This window comes from Heteronotia binoei, chromosome 21 (genome assembly GCF_032191835.1).
Source record: "Heteronotia binoei isolate CCM8104 ecotype False Entrance Well chromosome 21, APGP_CSIRO_Hbin_v1, whole genome shotgun sequence".
In the NCBI taxonomy this organism is placed as follows: Eukaryota; Metazoa; Chordata; class Lepidosauria; order Squamata; family Gekkonidae; genus Heteronotia; species Heteronotia binoei.
This window is the reverse complement of record NC_083243.1, coordinates 168,693,167-168,715,349: the sequence shown is the minus strand read 5'-3', so window position 1 is coordinate 168,715,349 and position 22,183 is coordinate 168,693,167. Positions and strand designations below refer to the sequence as shown.

Genomic DNA, 22,183 nt, shown 5'->3' with positions numbered 1-22,183 from the left:
GTCAACCTTGCTTAGCTTCTGACATCTGATGAGACTGGGCTAGCCTGGTCTATCTAGGATAGGGTAGGATTTTATAGTGCTAAGGAAAGGGAAGAAGATATTGGATTTATATCCCGCCCTCCACTTCGAAGAGTCTCAGAGCAGCTCACAATTTCCTTTACCTTCCTCCCCCACAACAGGCACCCTGTGAGGTGGGTGGGGCTGGAGAGGGCTCTCCCAGCAGCTGCCCTTTCAAGGACAACCTCTGCCAGAGCTATGGCTGGCCCAAGGCCATGCCAGCAGGTACAAGTGGAGGAGTGGGGAATCAAACCCGGTTCTCCCAGATAAGAGTCCGCACACTTAACCACTACACCAAACTGGCACTGGCATCATTCTGTTGCCTTATGTTGTAGCTCTATTGCTGAGCATGCTAGAAACTGGGAAACTACAGTACACAGTGTAGGTAGAGTACCAGGGGCATCTCAAGAAAAGGAAAGGGCTGTTCTCTCCACCTTCCTTAGAAATCCCAGTTTATGTAACTACTCTTTTAAACATGCCTTACAATGAATTACTGCTGGCCTACTTGGCTAACTATTGCCTGCTGTGATATGCCAATGTTACCCAAGCTCTAAAGCATAGATCATTCCCAGCCTTACTGTCTGAAAACCACTCAGAGACACCAAGGATTAAACCTTCTGTATGTACAATATCAAAGCATGTGAGTTTTACCTTTCCCACCTGCCACCCATCCACACTTCATAGTCACCTGCATCAGCCTTATAACTTACCTGGGGAAGGTATTGTGCAGATTGCAGGAATCATATTGGTGAAAACAGCCCATCTGTTCTCACACACATACCATGATTAAAAACCTGCTCACTGTGCAAAGACACCCACCACTGAGACCACATTTTAACAGATACCCCAATGCATGACCAAAGTTATCTAATCATTTCCACAGTCATGGCAGCATATTCTTCAGCTGCCTCAGCAACAGGAATTACTTCCAAGCAGCTGCTGCTATGTCTTTTGATTTGTGATCCGGGCCATCAAAAGACACAGCCACTTTCACTCAATGCAAGCAGACAGCAAGGAGAGGCTTAAGTGCTTCTGCTGGCGCAACTACTGTTTCATACACAGAAATGTTCTGTGGGACCCAACCCAGTGTGAACGCCTGAGCCAGCTAACACCCATGGATTTCAGAGGAACCTGCCTTTGTGTCAACATACTTAGGACTGTGGATGAGGCCAGCTTGCTACAGCTTCCTCTCATCTAGTGCTCAGGGCATAACAAGGTAGTGAAAAAGTATATACCGAGAAGTGTAGAAGCAGCTTCTACCCCTCCATTGTAGACCCTACTGTTATCCCTGGTGGGATAAACCTCATTCCATAAAATCTGAACGTAATACAACACCAGGTAGTAGCCAGCAGAATTAAATATCCACCAGAGGGACCAAAGTCTCAGCTGAGGCAATCGCACGATGGTCATCAGTTCCTTTAGCATCCGGATGAAGACTAGATTCTGCCAGCTAGGCGTCTTGTACCATGGTGGCTCCCCGGCATTCATTTTATCCAGCTCAGTGGGTGAGGTGCCATTGCACACAGGCTCACTCCTGTTGAAGAAGAGGCTGCGTTTGGGGCGTTCCAGGAAGAGAGTCAGGATCAGTCCAAAGCACGTGAACCCCAGAGAGATATAATTCAGGGTCATTAAAGTGGTGCCCCCAAATGTGACACAGAGCTGCCCCAGCACGGAACTGATGAAGACTCCCATGAGAACAGAGGTACGAGAATAGCTGGCCATACGCTGATAACACGAAGGGGTGACCAGGGAGAAGATGTAGGAGGAATAGGCAACCCGTGCGGCCATGGTGATGCCATAGAAGAACTCCATGAACTGCATGGCAAGGATGCTGGTGCCAAAGATCAGCAGCAGCCAGATAGAGATGTGGCTCAGGCTCTGCAGCACTAGCACTGGCTTGTACCTCAGGTAGTCTGTCAGCAGGAAGATGGGCACCAGCACAGCCATGTATGAATAGGAAAGCACAGGTGTGATTTCATTGGTGACCTGCAAGATAAAACCCAGACGGCTGTAATGCCTTGTAGCAGTGAGCCATGTAACAACCATCAGCAACCTGTATATCACTTTCTTGCAAGGTTCAGAATGATACCAATAAGAACTGGAGAAGGGGCACAGAAACTTATGTGACAGGAGTTATATCTACTTTTACCATCTCCACCTTTGTCCAACTACACATGTGTACATAACAAAGATGTGTTTTAGGAGTTCTCTACCCCATAGAAACTGCCCAAAGGCTGCACTATAAAGATGAGTTCTCTCAGGGCTAAACACTACAAGTTGTAGGGATGGCCATGAACCAGAAAAAGGGAGGTTCATCCTGGTTCGTGTGGTCACATAAACCATGAACCTTAAGAACGTAAGAGAAGCCATGTTGGATCAGGCCAATGGCCCATCCAGTCCAACATTCTGTGTCACACAGCGGCCAAATATATATATATATACACACACATACACACTGTGGCTAATAACCTTCCCCATATCTCCCCATTTACCAAACCCTCCTTTCTATTGGGGGTGGCTCCCCGAAACCAAGAGAATAGAAGGGGGGGGGGAAGAGATCTCCCTTCTCAGGAGATCTTTCCTCCCTCCTTTCTGCTGATGGTGGTTCCTTAAGGCCAGCAGAATGGAAGGGTGGGGGGAAGCCATTTAAAGGGAATACTTGGAAATGGGGGGGAGGGAGCTAAAGGGATTGCTGAAACGTATGCAAGCCATTTCAGCAATCTTTCTCACCACCCTGCCTCCCACCACAAACCCTATGAACCTCCGAAACCACATGGAGGGTCATGGGAGGGTTGGGGATAGCAATGGGCACGAACCTCCAGTTTGTGGACCAAGCTGGTGATGTTCATCGGGAAATCAGGCTCACGGTGAGGTTCGTGCCCATCCCTAGTCAGGAGATCTGGAATCTGCTAGAATTCTGATCACATATTTCCAAGCGCTGCATGTTGCCTGGACTGCAGTCACTCCAACTTACAGTGGGAGCATATCTCTGTGTTAACAGAACAGCTTCCACACAGTGTCCTCCAAGGCATATGAAAGAGACACTGGCAGAAGCTGGCATCCTGGAACTGCACATGGGCCCTGCCATAATGAGAGGATTCAAACATAACTGCAGAAAACAGTGCACCTGCTGCTGAACCTGTGAAGCTGTTTCTCTTCAACCTAAGTCCCCCATCCCACACAGCAGCTATAGCAGAAGAAGCAGAAGATGATTATGATATTGGATTTATACCCCACCCTATACGCTGAACCTCAGAGCGGCTTACAATCGCCTTTACCTCCCCCCCCCCCACACACACAACAGATACCCTGTGAGGTAGATGGAGCTGAGAGAGCTCTCCCAGAAGCTGCCCTATCAAGGACAGCTCTGTGATAGCCATGGCTGACCCAAGGCCATTCCAGCAGCTGCAAGTGGAGGAGTGGGGAATCAAACCTGGTTCTCTCAGATAAGAGTTCGTGCACTTAACCACTACACCAAACTGACTCTCAGGTAACCTTATAGATTGGTAGGAGAAGGGAATGGGTAACATGATCTGGACTGTGCTATGTATCTTCTGCTCTAACCCTTTAAAGTCATTCTTGAAGTCAAGTGTATGGTTTTGAAGGAAGGGAACTCCAGCGGCACTGGAATCTGCTGAACTGCACAAAATGTGCCAAAGCCCCCGTTGTCTAGAACAGCCACATGCTGGTTGCAGCTACTAATCAAGCAGCAACCCCCTTCCCCCAATAGGCCAAGGAGATCAGCTAAGCCTCTGCCAGACTCCTGACAGAACTTGCTGTTCTTTAAGCCATGGAAACAAAGCAGCAGGGGACCGCCAGTGCTGTTCTAGCCTACAAGCATCTCTCATTGGGAGGAGGATCAGAGGAAGGGCACATGTACACAGCCCCGTGGTGCAGAGTGGTAAAGCTGAAGTACTGCAGTCGGAGCCCTCTGCTCACGACCTGAGTTCAATCCCAGCGGAAGCTGGTTCAGGTAGCCAGCTCAAGGTTGACTCAGCCTTCCATCCTTCTGAGGTCGGTAAAATGAGTACCCAGCTTGCTGGGGGGGAAAGTGTAGATGACTGGGGAAGGCAATGGCAAACCACCCCGAAAAAAGTCTGCTGTGAAAGCAACGTCACCCCAGAGTCAGAAATGACTGGTGCTTGCTGGGGGGACTACCTTTACCTTTATGCTAAATCACGGGGATGGTGAATTCAGTTACATGGACAGAGACCCCCAAAATATTTCTATACAATGGACCAGCCCTCCTTCCCACGCTGTTGTCCCATCCTGCATCCAGAGAGATCAGTGTGTCACATCTTGTTCTCTCCTCCTCCATTTTATCATTTTATTCTGTGGGGTAGGACAGGTGAATTTGGCCCTGCAAGTTTCATGGCTGAATGGGGATTTAAACCAGGATTGCTCTGGTTCTCACTCATGATGTAGTGGCACTTTCAATTTTTTAAAAAATGCCATCCAAACCAAAAGAATGCAGGTGTTATTAGTGCACTAATGAGCATTGCACTTCACAGAACAAAAGGCAGGTCCCTACCCTGAGAAGCTCACAATCTAAATGTACATACACATGAATTTCAAGTAGCACATGGACCAAAAGCTGATATGAAAATAACAAACACAACTATTTAAAATTAATGCATCTCTCTTTCACTTGGGTTAGGTCTTTTTGGGTTTGGTATATTGTTTTAAATGTTTTTCATGTTATCTTAATTTTTAATTCTTAGTGTTTTATCTATTGTATTTTATTGTTTCTAAGTTTGTTGTAAACCGTCCAGAGAAGCTTCAGCAATGGGCAATATAGAAATGAAATAAATAATAATAACAACAACGATGAAGATGGTTGGTCACCCAAGACTATTGTGTTACATTTATTCTTCATCTGAAATCAAACCCATAATGTTTATTATATGCACAGCTCCATCAGCATGCATCACAACAGCAAAGACAGAAGTCTGCCCGAAGAAGGAAGGAAGAAACAAGGAATAAATGTGACCAAGTGCAGTTGCATGAATGGGGACATACTCCATGGCAGCTGAGAAAGGGATTAATGGAAAAGAATGATATTACAAAAGTCAGATCTTGCAATAATCTGTGCCCCAGAGGGTTACAGAGCTACAGATTCCAATCACTGTATTATAAGAATTACTGTAAAATCATATCAATGCAAAGGAACATAGCTTTTCAGCCCGGTAGGTCCAGTATTATTTCTTCCATTCAAATATTTGTACCTTGTTTCTCAACCTACTGATCTCCAACATGGCTCACAACAGCAAATCTCACATTACAGATCAGCAGGGCTTTCTTTGTAGAAGCTCAGCAGGAACTCATTTGCTTATTAAGCCACGCCCCTGACAGTCCCAGCAGGAACTCATGTGCATATCGGGCCATACCCACTAACACCAAGCCAGCTGGAACTGCATTCCTGCTCAAAAAAAGCCCTGCAGTTCAGAATGAAAGAAATAATCTGACAAGTGACAGAGTGGTTCCTGGGTCATCACCTGCTGATGAGACAACTAAGAGAAATGCTAAGGGGGATGGCACGTCCTTATCCTTATGGGGGCTTTGGTGAGTTCAGGGAAAAATAGACCCACCAAGAGGTGTGCTGCTGAGCAGTATTGATTAGAAACTATCTGTTTTCATATAAAACCTATGTAAGAATGCAGGTTAAGCCCATTTGATTAATTTGCATTATTCAGGTTTCTTTTTTTAAAAAGGAATCTGAATGTATACAGAAGTCAATGGCACAAGGGAAAGATATTTACTCTAAGTGTCAAGATGTCCTGACACAAAAAGGCCTTGTAGCACTTCAAAGATTAACAGGCTTCTTTTACCATAAACTGCTTCTTGGATGCTAATAGGAAGCAGGTCTCATCCTCCACCTCCGCTACTACATAGCATCATAGTGCTCGAGTGTACCTTTCAACTAATCCCAAATCCAGACCTTTTCCTAGCCCTACGCACACTGGCATTATTTCCCCTGCTTCGTTACCCTATGATAGCCATTCCTGCCCTGTGCCACAGGGCGGGGGGGGGGGGGGGAGACAGGTTTAAAAATAATTAATCATTGACGAATTCTTAACAGTTTTTAATGTTACAGTGATTTGTCAGTTAGTGATTTGTCAGTTATCAATTAAAGAACACCTAGAATTCTCCAGGTGGTGTGGTGGGGAGACTGATTCCCATGGGGGTCTGGGAAAATGTGAGACAACCCACCACGGAGATGCTCTATTGCTGTGCTGAATCAGCAGCAGCAACAAAGAAACCTTGTTTATTTGTTTGTTTAATTTATATCCCCGCCCTCCCCGCCAAAGGCAGGCTCAGGGTGGCTCACAGATTAAGGGTCACACAAGCAGATTAGCGTGACCAAACAAGATAAAACAACAGTAAAAACATAAAACATAAGAACAATTATTAAAACATCCACAGGTGCTAGTACAGTCGTTTCAGACAACGATTAGAATTCTAATGGTGGTAAGTAGCTAGATGGTCGATATGAGATGTTCTAAGAGGTCCCAGGATCACCATAGTGGGATGAGATAGAACCGTTGGTAGTATTTTAAGGGTGTGGCCATTATGAAAATGCATGGCAGAAGAGTGCCATTTTGCAGGCCCTGCGGAACTGTGAAAGCTCTCGCAGGGGGCCTGACCTCCTCCAGCAACTTGTTCCACCAACTAGGGGCAGCAACAAAAAAAGCCCTAGTTCTAGTTGATTTAAGCCTGACTTCTCTGATGATGGGAACTGTCAGCAGGCTTTGAGACTCAGACCGAAGTGCTCACTGGAGCATATGCAGGGAAAGGTGGTCCCTAAAGTATGCAGGACCCTGGCCATATAGGGCTTTAAAGCTAATGACCAGCACTATCGGTAGCCAGTGCAGCGCTTTCAGCACAGGTTGAATGTGTTCCCGTAAAGGAATTCCCATTAACAGCCTGGCTGCAGCATTCTGCACTAGCTGGAGTCACTGGATTTGGGACAAGGGCAGCCCCATGCAGAGGGAATTACAGTAATCCAGTCTCGAGGTGACTGTAGCATGGATCACTGTTGCCAAGTCGTCGCATTTGAGAATGGGGACCAACTGCCTTGCCATCTGCAGATGGTAAAAAGCTGACTTCGCAGTGGCAGCTACTTGGGCCTCCATTGTTAAGAGAGAAATCCAAGAGCACCCCTAAGCTTTTAACCTTGGGCGTCAGCATAAGCTGCACTCCATCAAAGGTCGGTAAACAAACCTCCGGGTCCCGGACTGCGGCAACTCAGATAAAGGACCTCCATCTTCATCAGATTTAATTTCAGTCTACTCAGCCTAAGCCATCCCGTCACAGCTTGCAATGCTGTGGACAGATCTAACAGGGTGGAGTTGGACTGGCTTCCCCAGATAGAGCTGGGTGTCATCTGCATACTGGTGACAACCCAGCCCATACCTCTGGGCAACCTAGGCGAGGGGGCACATGTAGATGTTAAATAACATTGGAGAAAGAACCACTCCCTGTGGCACAGCGCACATAAGTAGGTGTTGTCAGGATAGCTCATCCCCTAACGCCACCCTCTGTCCCCGACCCTGGGGAAAGCCACTTCAAGGCCAACCCCTGGATCGCAGCATCGGCGTTGTTGCTGTGTAGAAGTGGTTTTTGTTGTAACTAACCCAGGGGTCCCCAACCTTTTAGAACCTGCAGGTGCCTTTGGAATTCTGACACACTGTGGTGAGAACGCTTACAAAATGGCTTCTGGAGGTAGAGCCAGCCACAAAATGGCTGCCAACGCTTACTTTCAGTCACACAGTGCAGATCCTTGTGCTGTGGTGGCAACTGCTGCTTTAAAACGTTAAAAAATCTACACAGCCCATCAAATCACCAATGGTCAAATAGAAGCCTTGCTGGGAAAAAGCCCACCTGGCTCTGCTCACTTTCTAAAAACACTTGGTGGGCACCAGGAAAGGTGTCAGAAGGTGCCATAGCACTCACGGGCAGCACACTGGGGACCCCTTTGTGATTTGTAACCAGGAATGATGTACATTTCTTTGCCATAGGAGAAGGCCACTATCCTTGTTAGAATCTTATTTTCGGCTTCAGCACAAATTTCAATCTTCCTGGCAGCTATCTTAAACCCACTCTTAGAATTCAATCCACAAGATGAGCTTGCTTATTCAGGTCACAGATGCTACCAATGCCCTCAGTCATTCTCCTTGCCTTCAGGCTTAAATAGGTTGAGCAGAATTTACCATGTTCCAGATCTGCTGTAAAGAGAGGCATGATACAGCACTTCCTACTTCCACAGCAATCATCATAAAAGTGTGGTTAGATATGGGGAAAAGCCCTTTCTGGCCTATTCTGCCATACCAGATACAGAAGGTGGGGGGAGAGAGCCAAGACTGATTTTTTAAAAAAGAACTATAATTACAGATAAACTCTTCGCTGCTCCTTCAGCACAGAAAAGCACAGCCCATACACAAATCAGCATGGTTTAACATGAGCTTTGGCCTGTTCAAAGGGTAGAGCTGGCAGGTTACATCAATACAAAACGAGGTGACTGCCTTTAGGATGACGCTGTTACCTATATGTGCTGACTTGCCACAAACAGTGTCCCAGAAAGACCTCAGAGATCCAAAGGGGGGAGGGAAATAGAAATTACTCATTACAGAGCAAAGATAGAAGGTTTAAATATAAACCACAAGGAAATTGGGTCAGCAGGTCAAAGTTAGCCTGACATGGCAGTGGTAAAATCAGTGTCCTTTGGAGCTACTTCTGTAATCGGGGGGGGGGGGGGGGGGGATTAACCTTTCCTTTAAAAAAAAATCTGTCAGAAACTGCCTTATAGCATCTGTTAACATTTTTCCAACTTTTAAATACCTTTATTGATCAACCAGCTCTCCAACAATCAAAAACATGTACCCTTAATAAATTAACACAGTAACTTGGAGGGGGGCAGATTGAAAATAATTTATTTTGAAAAATCTGGAAGAACACCAATATAATAAGGCAGACTGAAAGACATATTTTCACTAAAATAGTTGCTTTAAGAACAGTTTTTGGAACTGAATATATTAGACAGAATCAAACTGGAGTTTCACATTACAAATTATATTGTAGGGTATCTTCATTTGTTTCAGACAATGGTTATGAAATTAGATTCAGCAGATCTTCTCTCAAGGCCCCTTTTCAATGAAAGTTTCCAATGAATGCAACCAGAGACCTACAAGTACTTGTTTAACACTCTCCTACTAAAAATAATGGAGTCAACCAACTTTGCCTGGATCATGCCCCAATTTATTAGCTATTTCGACTCACAGCTAGGCAAGACAGTTACCTGGATCCTCTGCTAAATAATCAATACCTTTTTTAAAAGAAAAAGAGACTTGGAAGCCAAATGAAATGACACAGAAGCTGATCTAAGGATCAGCAGGATTAACTAATGTTATGCTATTTCTAATAATTCAAATTATTTCAGTGGAATTATTCTCACTGAAGACCTTTTTTAAAAGCTTGCTGACTAAAGAGTGGGTCGGGGGACCACACAAAAGTATTTAATGTTGATATCCAGACTTGCTGCTTACTTTAATTATTCTCAATCTATTACTTATCAGTGCTTTTCCCTTGTGAGCCACAAGCCCACCTCTAATTCCCTCTGCCTCGCCAAACAATTTTGCAGAAATACTGTGGAATGTCTCCTACCCAGGTGAACCAGCTTCAGTGTAACTGAGCATAAGAAAAGGCTCACTGTTTAAACCCCTATGGTCACCATAGCAAACTGGCAGAGCCCATTTCTCCAAGTAGAAATATTCACTAGCTGCTGAATCCTCTTAGTGAGGGGGAGGAGGGGGAGGATTAGCTTTTCATACATACCTGTACTCAATCTGTCCAGGGCTCATTTAATGGGGGGGGGGGGGGGGAAGGGGAGAATTGCAATAAACCAAGTCAGTCCATTTTTAAAAAGTCAAAAAGTAACAGTACCATAGTATCATTATTACAACCACCTGAATCTTTGTACTGCTGGGCTTTGGTAAAACGAGATGGATTTTGTGTACCTGTCAAGGCGAGACTTTTCATTTTAAAATATTACAAAGGGCGGACCCAGGCTTTCCATCATACTCAGAAGCATCTGTTTCTCTCCCCTCCTTGATTCTCCAAACTGTTCAATTACCCTAAGATTGCTTAATGCAAGCAAGTGAAATCTTTGTAGGACTTGAAGACTAAGTTTAACTGACAGATGAAAGTTAACAACCTCTCTATATAACAGCTTGGAGCCAGGGAAGTTGGCCAAGGATTTCGTCTATAAAACTTACGAGAAATTAGAGCTACCATCCATTAAATGTTCAACCAATGATTCAGTTGCTGTTTATGTTATATTACTGAAATGCTTTCCAAAGCCTGGGAAACTGGCCATTTCAGGATCATCTGTGCCTAAAGAATGCATATTTTTTAATGTTGGCTTTATCTATGGACAAGACTGAAACTGGAGCATGTCAATACGCTAGTTTTTCCTTAGGGGAAAAAAAAATCAGTAGCAGAGTTGATAGCATGCAAATATGTATTTGTGAGCTAAACAAATAGTGAGGCTGTTGATGTTTAAACTGTATTTTTAAAAATAATTTAAATAGCTGCTATATTAAATGAAATTTATAGCCCTAAAACAATTCTCTTCACACCATTGTCACTCTTCTTGTTGCTCAAATATGCTATCTGAGACAACTGTATTCAAATGTGCAGAAAAGGGATGAACAGCAAGAGGTAGGAATAACAAGTTCATTATAAATTACATTTTATGCCAATGTTAAATTATGCCTAGGTGTTTCCAAGCTGCTATTTTTTGGGGGGGGTGGTGGTGGTGTTTCTATTCATTCTGTCCTGATTTTAAAGCTGCTGATTTTTGTTCTACACTCCTGGATGTGAATCAAGTGTTCTTGTATCTTTGCTCACATTGAAATTGGACAGAAGCTGCACTCTGAACAGCCAATCCAAGAGTCAGAAACTTCCTGAAATGAAGAATGAGCCTATTTAGCACAAGCAGATGCTGAATCTGAATTCCTGACCCTGTAACTTTCCCTCATTTATTTGCCTAACTTGCACTGCTAAGCAATTTGCCTCCTCAGAGACTGAAAAGTTGTGGCATAGTTCAAATGCAATGCTGAAACATGGTTCGTTAGTGAGTGAATAAGTCTGAAGGACTTTGGGCTTGTATTTTCCCAACTGTCCTCCCTTATATGAGATAATCTAATGAAATACTTCTGCTTTCACAGCAATGGTTTCACATTAGACCACAAATTAGACCACATTAGACCACAAATTAGACCACATTAGACCCCAAACCACAAATTATGATTGGCTCTCTTCTCTACAAGTGACACTTAACAAAATATTCAGTCAGATTGCCATGCATACAGATAACACAAGTGGAAAGCATGCAAATAGGCATGTTCACTGAGACACGCACTGGTACCACATCTGAAAGATTCTGAGGCATCAAGGTAACAAAGCATCCACACTTTTTAGGCTCTGTTTACTTTAAATCAAGAAGTAGAACATACTATGGTAAATCTATTACAAACTCTTCAATAATTTTCACAGTACTGAATTTTTTGAGCTCCATGGGTGTGTGTGTAAAGGGACAAATCTTAAGGGAAACTTCTCCTCTTCTCTAGCCAGCCTTCATCTGTGTGCATGGGGCCCACTGATCATGTGGATTATCTATTCGCATCTTCCAGCTATTCATCTCCTCCCTTCACAAGTTATTTAAGCCACAGCCAGGGGGAGAGAAGGAAGGAAACTAATTCCACCAAACCACAGACTCATCTCTTTCCATTTGTGCAGCTGTACCAGTGGGAGATGGATGGTAATCTTGGTCCCCCCCCCCCGCCCTTCCCTCAACAAAACATGAGGGAAAGCAGCAATTATGAGCATCCTGCCAAAAATAGGAGTTGCACGGAAAAAAAACCTCTGCTGTATTCACACGTAAATCACTTATTTGGACGACAGCCCATGTGCACTGAACTCACCTCTTCCTTGGTGAAATTCTTCTCTGTTCCTAACAGATAGGGAGTAATGAAGCTCTCCCCTGGTCTGATCTGGGTCATGAAGCCATAGAAACAAAGGTAGAAGACCAGGAGCTTCCAGCGTGGATCTTGAGGGAGTTCAGAGGGCTGCTTTTCCGGAGTTTCCATTTCAGGCATAACTAGCCAGGGTCACCTCAACACCTTTTAGGACAAAATAGTTCTTTCCAGTGAAGCTACACAGCTGGAGCTGCCTTGTATCAGCCTCTCTATCCCTTTGATGCATTCAAAGTCTTCAGCAGCATTTTCTTTCGGTGTGCCTGCAAAAAAGCAGATTTTGGCAGCAGATCAAGCTTTCTGGAAGGAAGATTATAAACTAATACCCAGCAACATCTTTCTTGGAATTTGTTTTCCTTATTTTGTAGCTACAAACTTAGTATAAAAAAATGTCCCCCACCACACACGCTTTTAAAAGGTGCACGCAGCTTGCTGGCCCATGTCATCAGTGATGATTTTAACGAGATGTTACCAGATCACAACTTCAGAGACAGAGCAGAACTCATTCAGCTGGACTGTTGCATTTCCAAACAAAGATATAGCAACCATATTTGTTTGTTTGTAATATTCACGTTCTGCCTTTGTTCCAAAAACTTTCAAGAAGTTTAGCCTCAGCAACCATCCAGTGAGGTAGGCTAGGCTAAGCTGCAGTCTCTCAAACAGCATTACAACTGAGTGCCTTTAGCAACTATACTGCATGTACGCTCAATAGTATTCATTATTATGCATACCAATTTTTAAAAAGGATGATTAGTTCCATAGCAGCTGCTACGTTCAGAAAGAAAGAAAAAACTAACAAGCCAAATGAAGAAGACCATAGATTTATACCCCGCCCTTCTCTCTGAATCAGAGTCTCAGAGAGGCTTACAATCTCCTTCCCCCACAACAGACACCCTGTGAGGTGGGTGGGGATGAGAGAGCTCTTCCAGAAGCTGCCCTTTCAGGGACAACTCCTACAAGAGCTATGGCTGACCCAATGCCACTACAGCAGGTGCAAGTGGAGAAGTTGGGAATCAAGCCCGGTTCTCCCAGATAAGAGTCAGCGCACTTAACCACTACATCAAACTGCCCAGGAATCATCCAGTTGTTAACACCTTCCTTTTTCATTCAGGGTCTATCAGGATTATTCATTCAGCAAACTCAATATAAGTTCAAAGCTGAAGAAAATTATGGGTACTTTAAATCAGGAAATCAAAAAAGAAGCTTTCGTGCTGCTGTCCAGAGACTGATCCATCAACTTGTTGAGCTGCATTCCTTGAGTTGCCTTTGAATGGGGCAAAATCACATTCAGTTCAAGTGTTTGGAGCTTCGCAGATTTTATGGTGCAGACTGAAAGTCTCCTCTGAATTTTTTTCCACCTCTTTTCTTTTTTAAAACAACATAGTAGTCTGTAACCTTGTCTTAACTTGTCCAAACTTCACCTTCGACAGCAGACAGGTCTGGCTACAGCTGAAACATCTGAGTCAAAGAAAGTGACTTTTAATCTTTGTTCTGCTTGCTTGGAGCCTGCGTCACAAATCCATAATGTACTATAAGGTTGGGCTAAACCAGTTTGGTGTAGTGGTTAAGTGAGCAGACGCCTACCTGGGAGAACTGGGTTTGATCCCCCACTCCTCCACTTGCAGCTGCTGGAATGGCCTTGGGTCAGCCATAGCTCTCACAGAGCTGTCCTTAAAAGGGCAGCTTCTGGGAGAGCTCTCTCAGCCCCACCTAACTCACAGGGTATCTGTTATGCAGGAGGAAGGTAAAAGAGATTGTAAGCCACTCTGAGACTCAGAGTGAAGGGTGGGGTATAAATCTAATATCATCTTCTTCATCATCATCATCATCTGCTGCTACTACTACGCTATTCAAGCAGATATACTCTTTGGAAGACCTGACGACAAAGCATAAAACCTCAGTGTCTAGTGAGCTGGAGAAACATCCGCAATAAGTCTAGGACAGGGGTGGCCAACGGTAGCTCTCCAGATGTTTTTTGCCTACAACTCCCATCAGCCCCAGCAATTGGCCCTGCTGGCTGGGGCTGATGGGAGTTGTAGGCAAAAAAACATCTGGAGAGCTACCGTTGGCCACCCCTGGTCTAGGACATCTCCCACTTAGATATTTATTTATTTATTTACATTAGACTTTTATCCCGCCCTCTCCGCAAGCGGACTCAGAATAACAAACACACATATGTGTGGGATCCATTCCCAACAGTTTAGATAAATATTCTATATGCCAGTGGTCTTTCTTCTTGGCCAGTTGTATTGAAATGTGTAATTAACTCCTACACATCTTTAACACCTGATACAGACATGCAAAACCACTATATTATTCTATGAAACAGCCATGTGAGAGATGAATGTATATTATCTCTCTAATTTTGATTTCTCTGCGTTTTGAATCCTGTAATGGAACTTATTTTGGCTGATTAGGACAGTTAATTTAGCTGTGCCCTTAGCAAAGAAACAAGATGTATTACAGGGTATTTTTTGAGACACATTCACTCCTACAGTCAGCAAAAACACACTGAACCTGCACATTTGCTACACGGAGAGCCAGTTTGGTGTAGTGGTTAAGTGTGTGGACTCTTATCTGGGAGAACCAGGTTTGATTCCCCCCTCCTCCACTTGCACCTGCTGGCATGGCCTTGGGTCAGCCATTGCTCTGGCAGAGGTTGTCCTCGAAAGGGCAGCTGCTGTGAGAGCCCTCTCCAGCCCCACCCACCTCACAGGGTGTCTGTTGTGGGGGAGGAAGGTAGAGGAGATTGTGAGCCGCTCTGAGACTCTTCGGAGTGGAGGGCGGAATATAAATCCAATATCTTCTTCTTCTTCTTATGAATATACAGTGGAGATGAAGAATAGGTTTAAGGAACTAGAGTTGATAGAGTGCCTTAAGAACTATGGACAGAGGTTCATGACATTGTACAGAAGGCAGCAATCAGCACCATCCCAAAGAAAAAGAAAAGCAGGAAAGCAAAGTGGCTGTCTGATGAGGCTTTACAAATAGCTGAGGAAAGAAGCAAAGCGAAAGGCAAAGGTGAAAAGGAAAGATTCACCCAACTGAATGCAGATTTCCAGAGAACAGCAAGGAGAGATAAGGAGATCTTCCTGAAGGAACAATGCAAATAAAAAATAATAGAATGGGAAGGACAAGAGATCTATTCAAGAAATCTATTCAAGAAAATTGGAGAAATCAAGGGAACGTTTCATGCAAAGATGGCCATGATAAAGGACAAAAATGGTAGGGACCTAACAGAAGCAGAAGAGATCAGGAAGAGGTGGCAAGTATACACAGAAGAATTATACAAGAAGGACCTCAATGTCCCGGACAACCATGACAGTGAAATCGATGACCTTGAGCCAGACATCCTGGAGTGTGAAGTCAAATGGGCTTTAGAAAGCATTACTAACAACAAAGTGAGCGGAGATGATGGTATTCGATGGATTATGGAGAAAGCACGGGAGTATCAGAAAAACGTCTATTTCTGCTTCATTGACTATGCTAAAGCCTTTGATTGTGTGGATCACAACAAACTGTGGTAACTGTGGTAAGTCCTTAAAGGGATGGGAGTACCAGACCACCTCACGTCTCCTGAGAAACTTGTATAAGGGTCAAGAAGCAATGGTCAGAACGGGATATGGAACAACTGATTGGTTTAGAATAGGAAAAGGAGTTCGACAAGGATGTATATTGTCACCCTGCTTATTTAATTTATATGCAGAGTTCATCATGCGAAATGCTGGCCTGGATGAAGCACAAATTGGAATTAAGATTGCCGGGAAAAACATCAACAACCTCAGATATGCAGATGACACCACTCTAATGGCAGTAAGTGAGGAGGACCTAAAGAACCTCTTGTTGAGGGTGAAAGAGGAGAGCATAAAAGTAGGCTTGAAACTCAACACCAAAAAAACTAAGATCATGGCATCTGGCCCCATCATACCTTGGCAAATAGAACAGGAAGACGTGGAAGTTGTGACAGACTTCACATTTCTGGGATCCAAGATCACTGCAGATGGTGACTGTAGCCATGAAATTAAAAGACGTTTGCTCCTTGGGAGGACAGCTATGGCAAACCTAGGCAGTATAATAAAAAGTAGAGACATCACCCTGCCAACAAAAGCCTGTATTATCAAAGCGATGGTATTCCCAGTAGTAATGTATGGCTGTGAGAGTTGGACCATAAGGAAGGCTGAGCGCAGAAGAATAGATTCTTTTGAGCTGTGGCGCTGGAGAAGAATCTTGAGAGTCCCTTGGACTGCAAGAAGATCAAATCAGTCAGTCCTAAGGGAAATCAACCCAGACTGTTCCCTGGAAGGTCAGAAGCTGAAACTCAAATACTTTGGCCACCAAATGAGAAGGGCGCACTCGCTGGAGAAGACCCTGATGCTGGGAAAGACAGAAGGCAAAAGAAGAAGGGGACGGCAAAAGATGAGATGGCTGGACAGCATTACAGATATAACTAACACGAATTTGAGCAGACTTCGGAGGATAGTAGAAGACAGGAGGGCCTGGCGTGACTTTGTCCATGGGGTCGCAAAGAGTTGGACTCGACTATGCGACTGAACGACAAACATACATTTTTCTCTTAGTTCAGGAAAAATGCCCCAGAGCAAAGTAATTTATGCAGTAGCTCACAACTTTAATGCCAGTAGCTCACAAAGTAGCATTTTTGCTCACAAGACTCCACAGCTTAGAGGGAGTATTGGTGCCAAGGACATAAATGGTTAAAGCATTACATCGCATAAATCAGAACACTTTAGTCAGATGATTGAGCAAACTGACCATGTTGTCCAGAGGCTCAAGCACACATTACTTTGGTGTTACGCCAGCACAACAGAGCCACAAACCTGTGCATCTCCAGAATTAACTGGAAATCAAAACAATTTGAGAAGAAGATAATTAGCAGTGACAATAACTTCTTCGTTATCTTGCCACCACCCACCCACATCAATATTCTGTAGCAATGATGCTTTCACTTACCCACACAGAAAATTACCAAAGCACAGTGGAGGCACAATGAACCCATGAAATCATGGAACCCACTGCACACGTCCTTTCATACACAACACATAACCAGGAAGCCAGGAAACAACCACAGACCAATTTGTATGGTCCAACATGAAGAACATTAGCAATAATCTCCGGAACAACACCTTTTTAGCCCTTCTTCAGTCAAGTGTTCAAATCTCCCACCAATTCACAGAGCATAAAGGCTAGCAAAGACTGCTTTTCCAGAAAAAAAATTATCAAGGATGACAAGCGAGAGGAAGGCACTGCACTCCTAACAGCCAGCCAGGCTATAGTTCAGTAAGTAGAAGGAATCTATGAAGGGAAACTGAACCTTGCTATAGGAATGATCCCCCCACCCTGGTTATCATAACATATGCAACATGTATCTTCTCTTACCTTGTGTAAGGGACACAACCAAGCATGTTACAAGGCAGAGTACAACATGGAAAAAGTAACACTTCAACAGCAAACAGCAACCATCACTACAAAGGGAGAAAGGGGTTTAAGTCCCACTTTGGTGAGATGGTTAGGGCATTACCACATTCCACCTTTTGGCAGACCTCCAACAAAAACTATTTTGGGGCACAGAAGAGGCAGCAATACCAGAATCCACATCACACCACCCACCCTAGGCGTCTTTAGTAACGATCAAGGGCCTAGTTCTTTCGTCCCTCAATTCCTCAAGACCAAGCCATACGGAAGATGTAAAATGGCTTCACATACAGCTGTAGCTCAGTGGATCAGTAGAGGATTAACATACACTAGGCTCATTCCCTGGATTTTTTAAAAACATAAAAATTATTAAAGTTGAGATTAAAATTATACAGACAACAGACAATACACATTAAATTAGCTTATGAAGAGTTACAGAGGTATAAATATCATACCAACAAAATGCATTTGTAACAAAGAGTGATACATTTTTGTGTCCTAGAAAAGCAATTTTTATAGCCATCTCTGTAGTTCTGGCCAATCAAGTGGTATAATTTTTTTTGTTTAGTAAAGTTAGTTCAGGAAATTGCATTGCTCTGTGGATTCTATCTGAAATATTCACCATTATATATTGATCCCACAGTTTGCAATACCATAGAGACAGGTCAGGCCCTGCTTGGTTTTTCCATTTGGTGGCAACTGATGTTCTGGCAGCTACAATCCTATGGTCATCCAGCAGAAATGACTCGGGAATGTTACACACATAAATACATAACTGCTGTGTCATAGCTAAAGCACTGATGGGGTGTTGTGGTGTAGAAAATCAGCTGGTTGTGTTTACAGACAAGGGAAGTACCAAATGAGTACAGAGGCAGCTCGTAACTCCCTTATTAAATGCCATGAATCAAGGATCCAGTCCCAACAGCATCACAAAGGAATGAGCTTACCAACTATTCCCCCCACCCACCCATCCAGGACCCTTATGCCTTTGTGCTTGCTGTCCTGCCATTTGCCATGTAGTTTCCAGACTTCCTCATCACTCCCACACTCAGTACAGCGGTCTCCATTATATTACTGCTGGTCACATACTTTGAGGAGACAGCAATGCCCTATCAGAACTAGTTTCAAGTTTATTTCAATTTATATCCCGCCCTTCCCACCGAAGTGGCTCAGGGCGGCTCACCACACATAAAATCTAACATAAATTCTGAATTTAAAACATCTTACACAGTTAAAACAGTAAAATAATAAAACATATAACGGCCGTCTATCAAAACTACACTCAGCTTCCAATGCCAGTTAGTTATAAGCCAGCCGGAAGAGGGCTGTCTTACAGGCCCTACGGAACTGGCCAAGGTCCCGCAGGGCCCTCACCTCTTCCGGCAGCTGGTTCCACCAGAAAGGAGCCGTTACAGAGAAGCCCCTGTCCCCTGGTAGATTTCAGGCGGGCCTCCTTCGGCCCGGGGATAACAAGCAGATTTTGAGATCCCTATCTCAGTACTCTCTGGGGAACATGTGGGGAGAGACAGTCCCTAAGGTAGGAAGGTCCTAGGCCATATAGGGCTTTAAAGGTAATAACCAGCACCTTGTACCGGACTCGGTATACTATTGGCAGCCAGTGCAGAATCCGGAGCCCTGGCCAAATGTGCTCCCATCTTTGGAGCCCCAATAAAAACCGGGCCACGGCATTCTGCACTAACTGCAACTTCTGGGTTCGGCACAAGGGCAGCCCCATGTAGAGGGCATTACAGTAGTCCAACCTCGAGGTGACCGTTGCATGGATCACCATTGCTAGATCGTCATGCTCCAGGAAAGGAGTCAACTGCCTCGCCCGCCTAAGATGAAAAAATGCAGACTTAGCAGTGGCTGCTATCTGAGCCTCCATCGTTAAGGAAGGCTCCAATAGTACCCCCAAACTCTTGACCTTGTGTGGCGCTGTCAGTGGCGCACCATCAAAAACTGGCAGGGGGATTTCCCTTCCCGGACCACGACAATCCAAGCAAAGGACGTCTGTCTTCGCCGGATTTAGCCTCAGCCCGCTCAGCCTGAGCCACCTAGCCACGGCCTGTAACACCCGGTCCAAATTTTCTGGGACGCAGGCCGGCCGTCCATAAGCAGATAAGAGCTGGGTGTCATCAGCATACTGGTGACAACCCAGCCCATACCTTCGGGCAATCTGGGCAAGGGGGCGCATATAGATGTTAAATAACATCGGGGAGAGAACCGCCCCTTGAGGCACTCCGCAATCAAGCGTGTGTCTCCGGGACAGTTCACCCCCAATCGTGACCCTTTGTCCCCGACCCTCAAGGAAAGAGGAAAGCCATTGTAAGGCCAACCCCTGGATCCCCGCATCAGCGAGGCGGCAGGTCAGTAACTGATGGTAGACCATGTTGAACGCTGCCGACAGGTCCGACAACATCAGCACCGCCAAGCTGCCCCGGTCCAGATGCCGTTGAAGGTCATCTACCAGGGCAACCAACACCGTCTCTGTCCCGTGGCCGGGCGAAAGCCGGACTGAAGGGGATCAAACTATCTCCAATTACTGTCTGACACACTCTTTGCCCTGTGAGAAACAAAGTGTCACAAGTGTTGGTATTGCCAGTCAAACTGGTGAAGTGGAGTGCATGGTAGCCATGTTCTCCATTGCTTTTCTTCGTACATGGAAGGTATTTATCTGGGTTTGGAGACAACAGAACCACCCTCTCTCTTACTTGAACCCTTTGGCATATATCCCCTATATGGAAGACACTGTCCTAACATGTTGAGCAAAGGATGGCTGTTAAGTCAGTATGCCAGCGTTTCCCAAACTTTTCTTTCCCATGGCCAGGTTATTTTTATACTTCTCCTTTGTGGCCCACTAAAATTTGGGGGTGGAGCCAGGAGACTTTGGGGGTGGAGCCGGGACACAGGAATTATGTCATTTCCTGTGGTGTCAAGGACCAAGTGATGTCACTTCCAGGGCACACTGAACCAAAACTTCACCTTTTTCTGTGATGTCACTTCCAGGGCACTTCCCCAAACCTGCCTCTTCTTTGGAAGTAAATTCATTTTCAGAAAAATCTCTCTGATGCTGAGCCAAAATGGGGGTGGAAAATTGGTGGTCCTCTCTTTTCACCCCACACCTGCATGCACCTATCTGTGTATTCTTCTCCAGCTTGCAACACTCCTACTACTGGAACCCTGCCTCAAGCTACAACCAAGCTTGCTTGGTTTCAAGAAAATCTTTCGACAGCTACTTTTCATACTTTTCTTTGGTTGAAACACTGGGAAATTGCTGTGAAAGGTAGCAGAGAATTGTACTGCAATTAATGAATTAATTTCAAGTTATATGAAGTTCATACAAGCTTTTCTGCAGTTATCCCAAAAAGGATATTTATGAGGGGCTTGCAGCTTTTTATTGGCTGTGTTTCCCATGCCTTTAAAAGCAACCTGTTGTGGAGATACTTAGCCAGTGAACTACTTTCATCCTTTTTAATATCTACAGGAGGAGTTTAATTTTGGTGTCAGACAGCTGTTAAAAGCAGGACCAGTAAAATGGTGCCAAGTTCATAGTACCATCTCTTCCAGTGCTGTTGAGGTATACTGCAGTAATCTCCAATAATCATCTTTCTGCCCCACTCACTCACACAGAAATCTCATAGAAGGCCACCTGGCTACAACTGGGGGTGTCAACTTTTCACTGGCAGAGCTCCTAAGCCTGCAACAACAGTATGATGAACAGAAAAGTTTCATCCAGCAAAAATGGAAGGAAAGAAAGAGAAAGAGAAAGAGAGAAAGAGAAAGAGAAAGGAAAGGACATAAACAATGGATGCCAATTTTTCTCTCAAACATTAGAAGCGGGGGGGAAGGAAGGAGAGGCAGCCCAGCTCCTCTCTGCACAACACAGAGATGGGGCGGGGCTAGCTTTGCTGGGGGTGGGGCTAGCTTTGGCTTTTCTTGTGACCCGGTAGTGAGGCTTCTATGGCCCGGTACCAGGTCATGACCCTGCAAATGGGAAACACTGCAGTATGCAGTTCTCCTTTAGAATTAGGAAAGGGGAAGGAAGGAAGAAGAAGACTGCAGATTTATACCCCGCCCTTCTCTCTGAATCACAGACTCAGAGCGGCTTACAATCTCCTATATCTTCTCCCTCCATAACAGACACCCTGTGAGGTGGGTGGGGCTGAGAGGGCTCTCACAGCAGCTGCCCTTTCAAGGACAACTTCTACAAGAGCTATGGCTAACCCAAGGTCATTCCAGCAGCTGCAAGTGGAAGAGTGGGGAATCAAACCCAGTTGTCCCAGATAAGAGTTCACACACTTAACCACTACATCAAACTGGCTCTCAGAAGGAAGGAGTTTTTTGGCCATAGCTGTTGAATGTTTGGCATGCCCATCTCTTTTCTTGGAATGTCAGTGGAGTATGGCTAGACTGAGGTACAGGACCCTCTCCTTTTCACAGCTAGGTGGGATACATTGTCCTATCTCTCATCTATAATTGCAGGGCTGGAGATATCTCTCCCAAAGCAGAGTAATTTTCCTATTCTGTTGCAAACGATGGCAATTTGTGCAAAGCACTCCATTTGTAAAGAGTGCTGCATCATCAGAATTCCTATAATCATTGCCACCTGAGTGCTCCAAGTTCTCTAAATGTGGAAGCAGAACAGCAAACCCATGCATTATGCA

At 44.7% G+C, this 22,183-nt stretch overlaps 1 protein-coding gene across 3 annotated transcripts in view; it reads right to left on the bottom strand.

The window, feature by feature from the left end:
- The window catches only part of SLC19A1 (solute carrier family 19 member 1), a 29,196-nt gene that overhangs the window by 4,610 nt on the left and 2,403 nt on the right, over positions 1-22,183 (bottom strand). For 2 of the 3 annotated variants that reach the window (XM_060261222.1, XM_060261221.1), the window contains exons 2-3: positions 12,039-12,352; positions 1,293-2,043 (exon numbers count right to left, since the gene is read on the bottom strand). In XM_060261222.1, coding sequence (XP_060117205.1) covers positions 1,293-2,043; positions 12,039-12,212 — 925 coding nt within the window. In that variant the 5' untranslated portion in view covers positions 12,213-12,352. Of the gene's footprint in view, positions 1-1,292; positions 2,044-12,038; positions 12,353-16,017; positions 16,152-22,183 lie in introns of all 3 variants that reach the window. The other variant, XM_060261223.1, reaches the window with a different exon arrangement.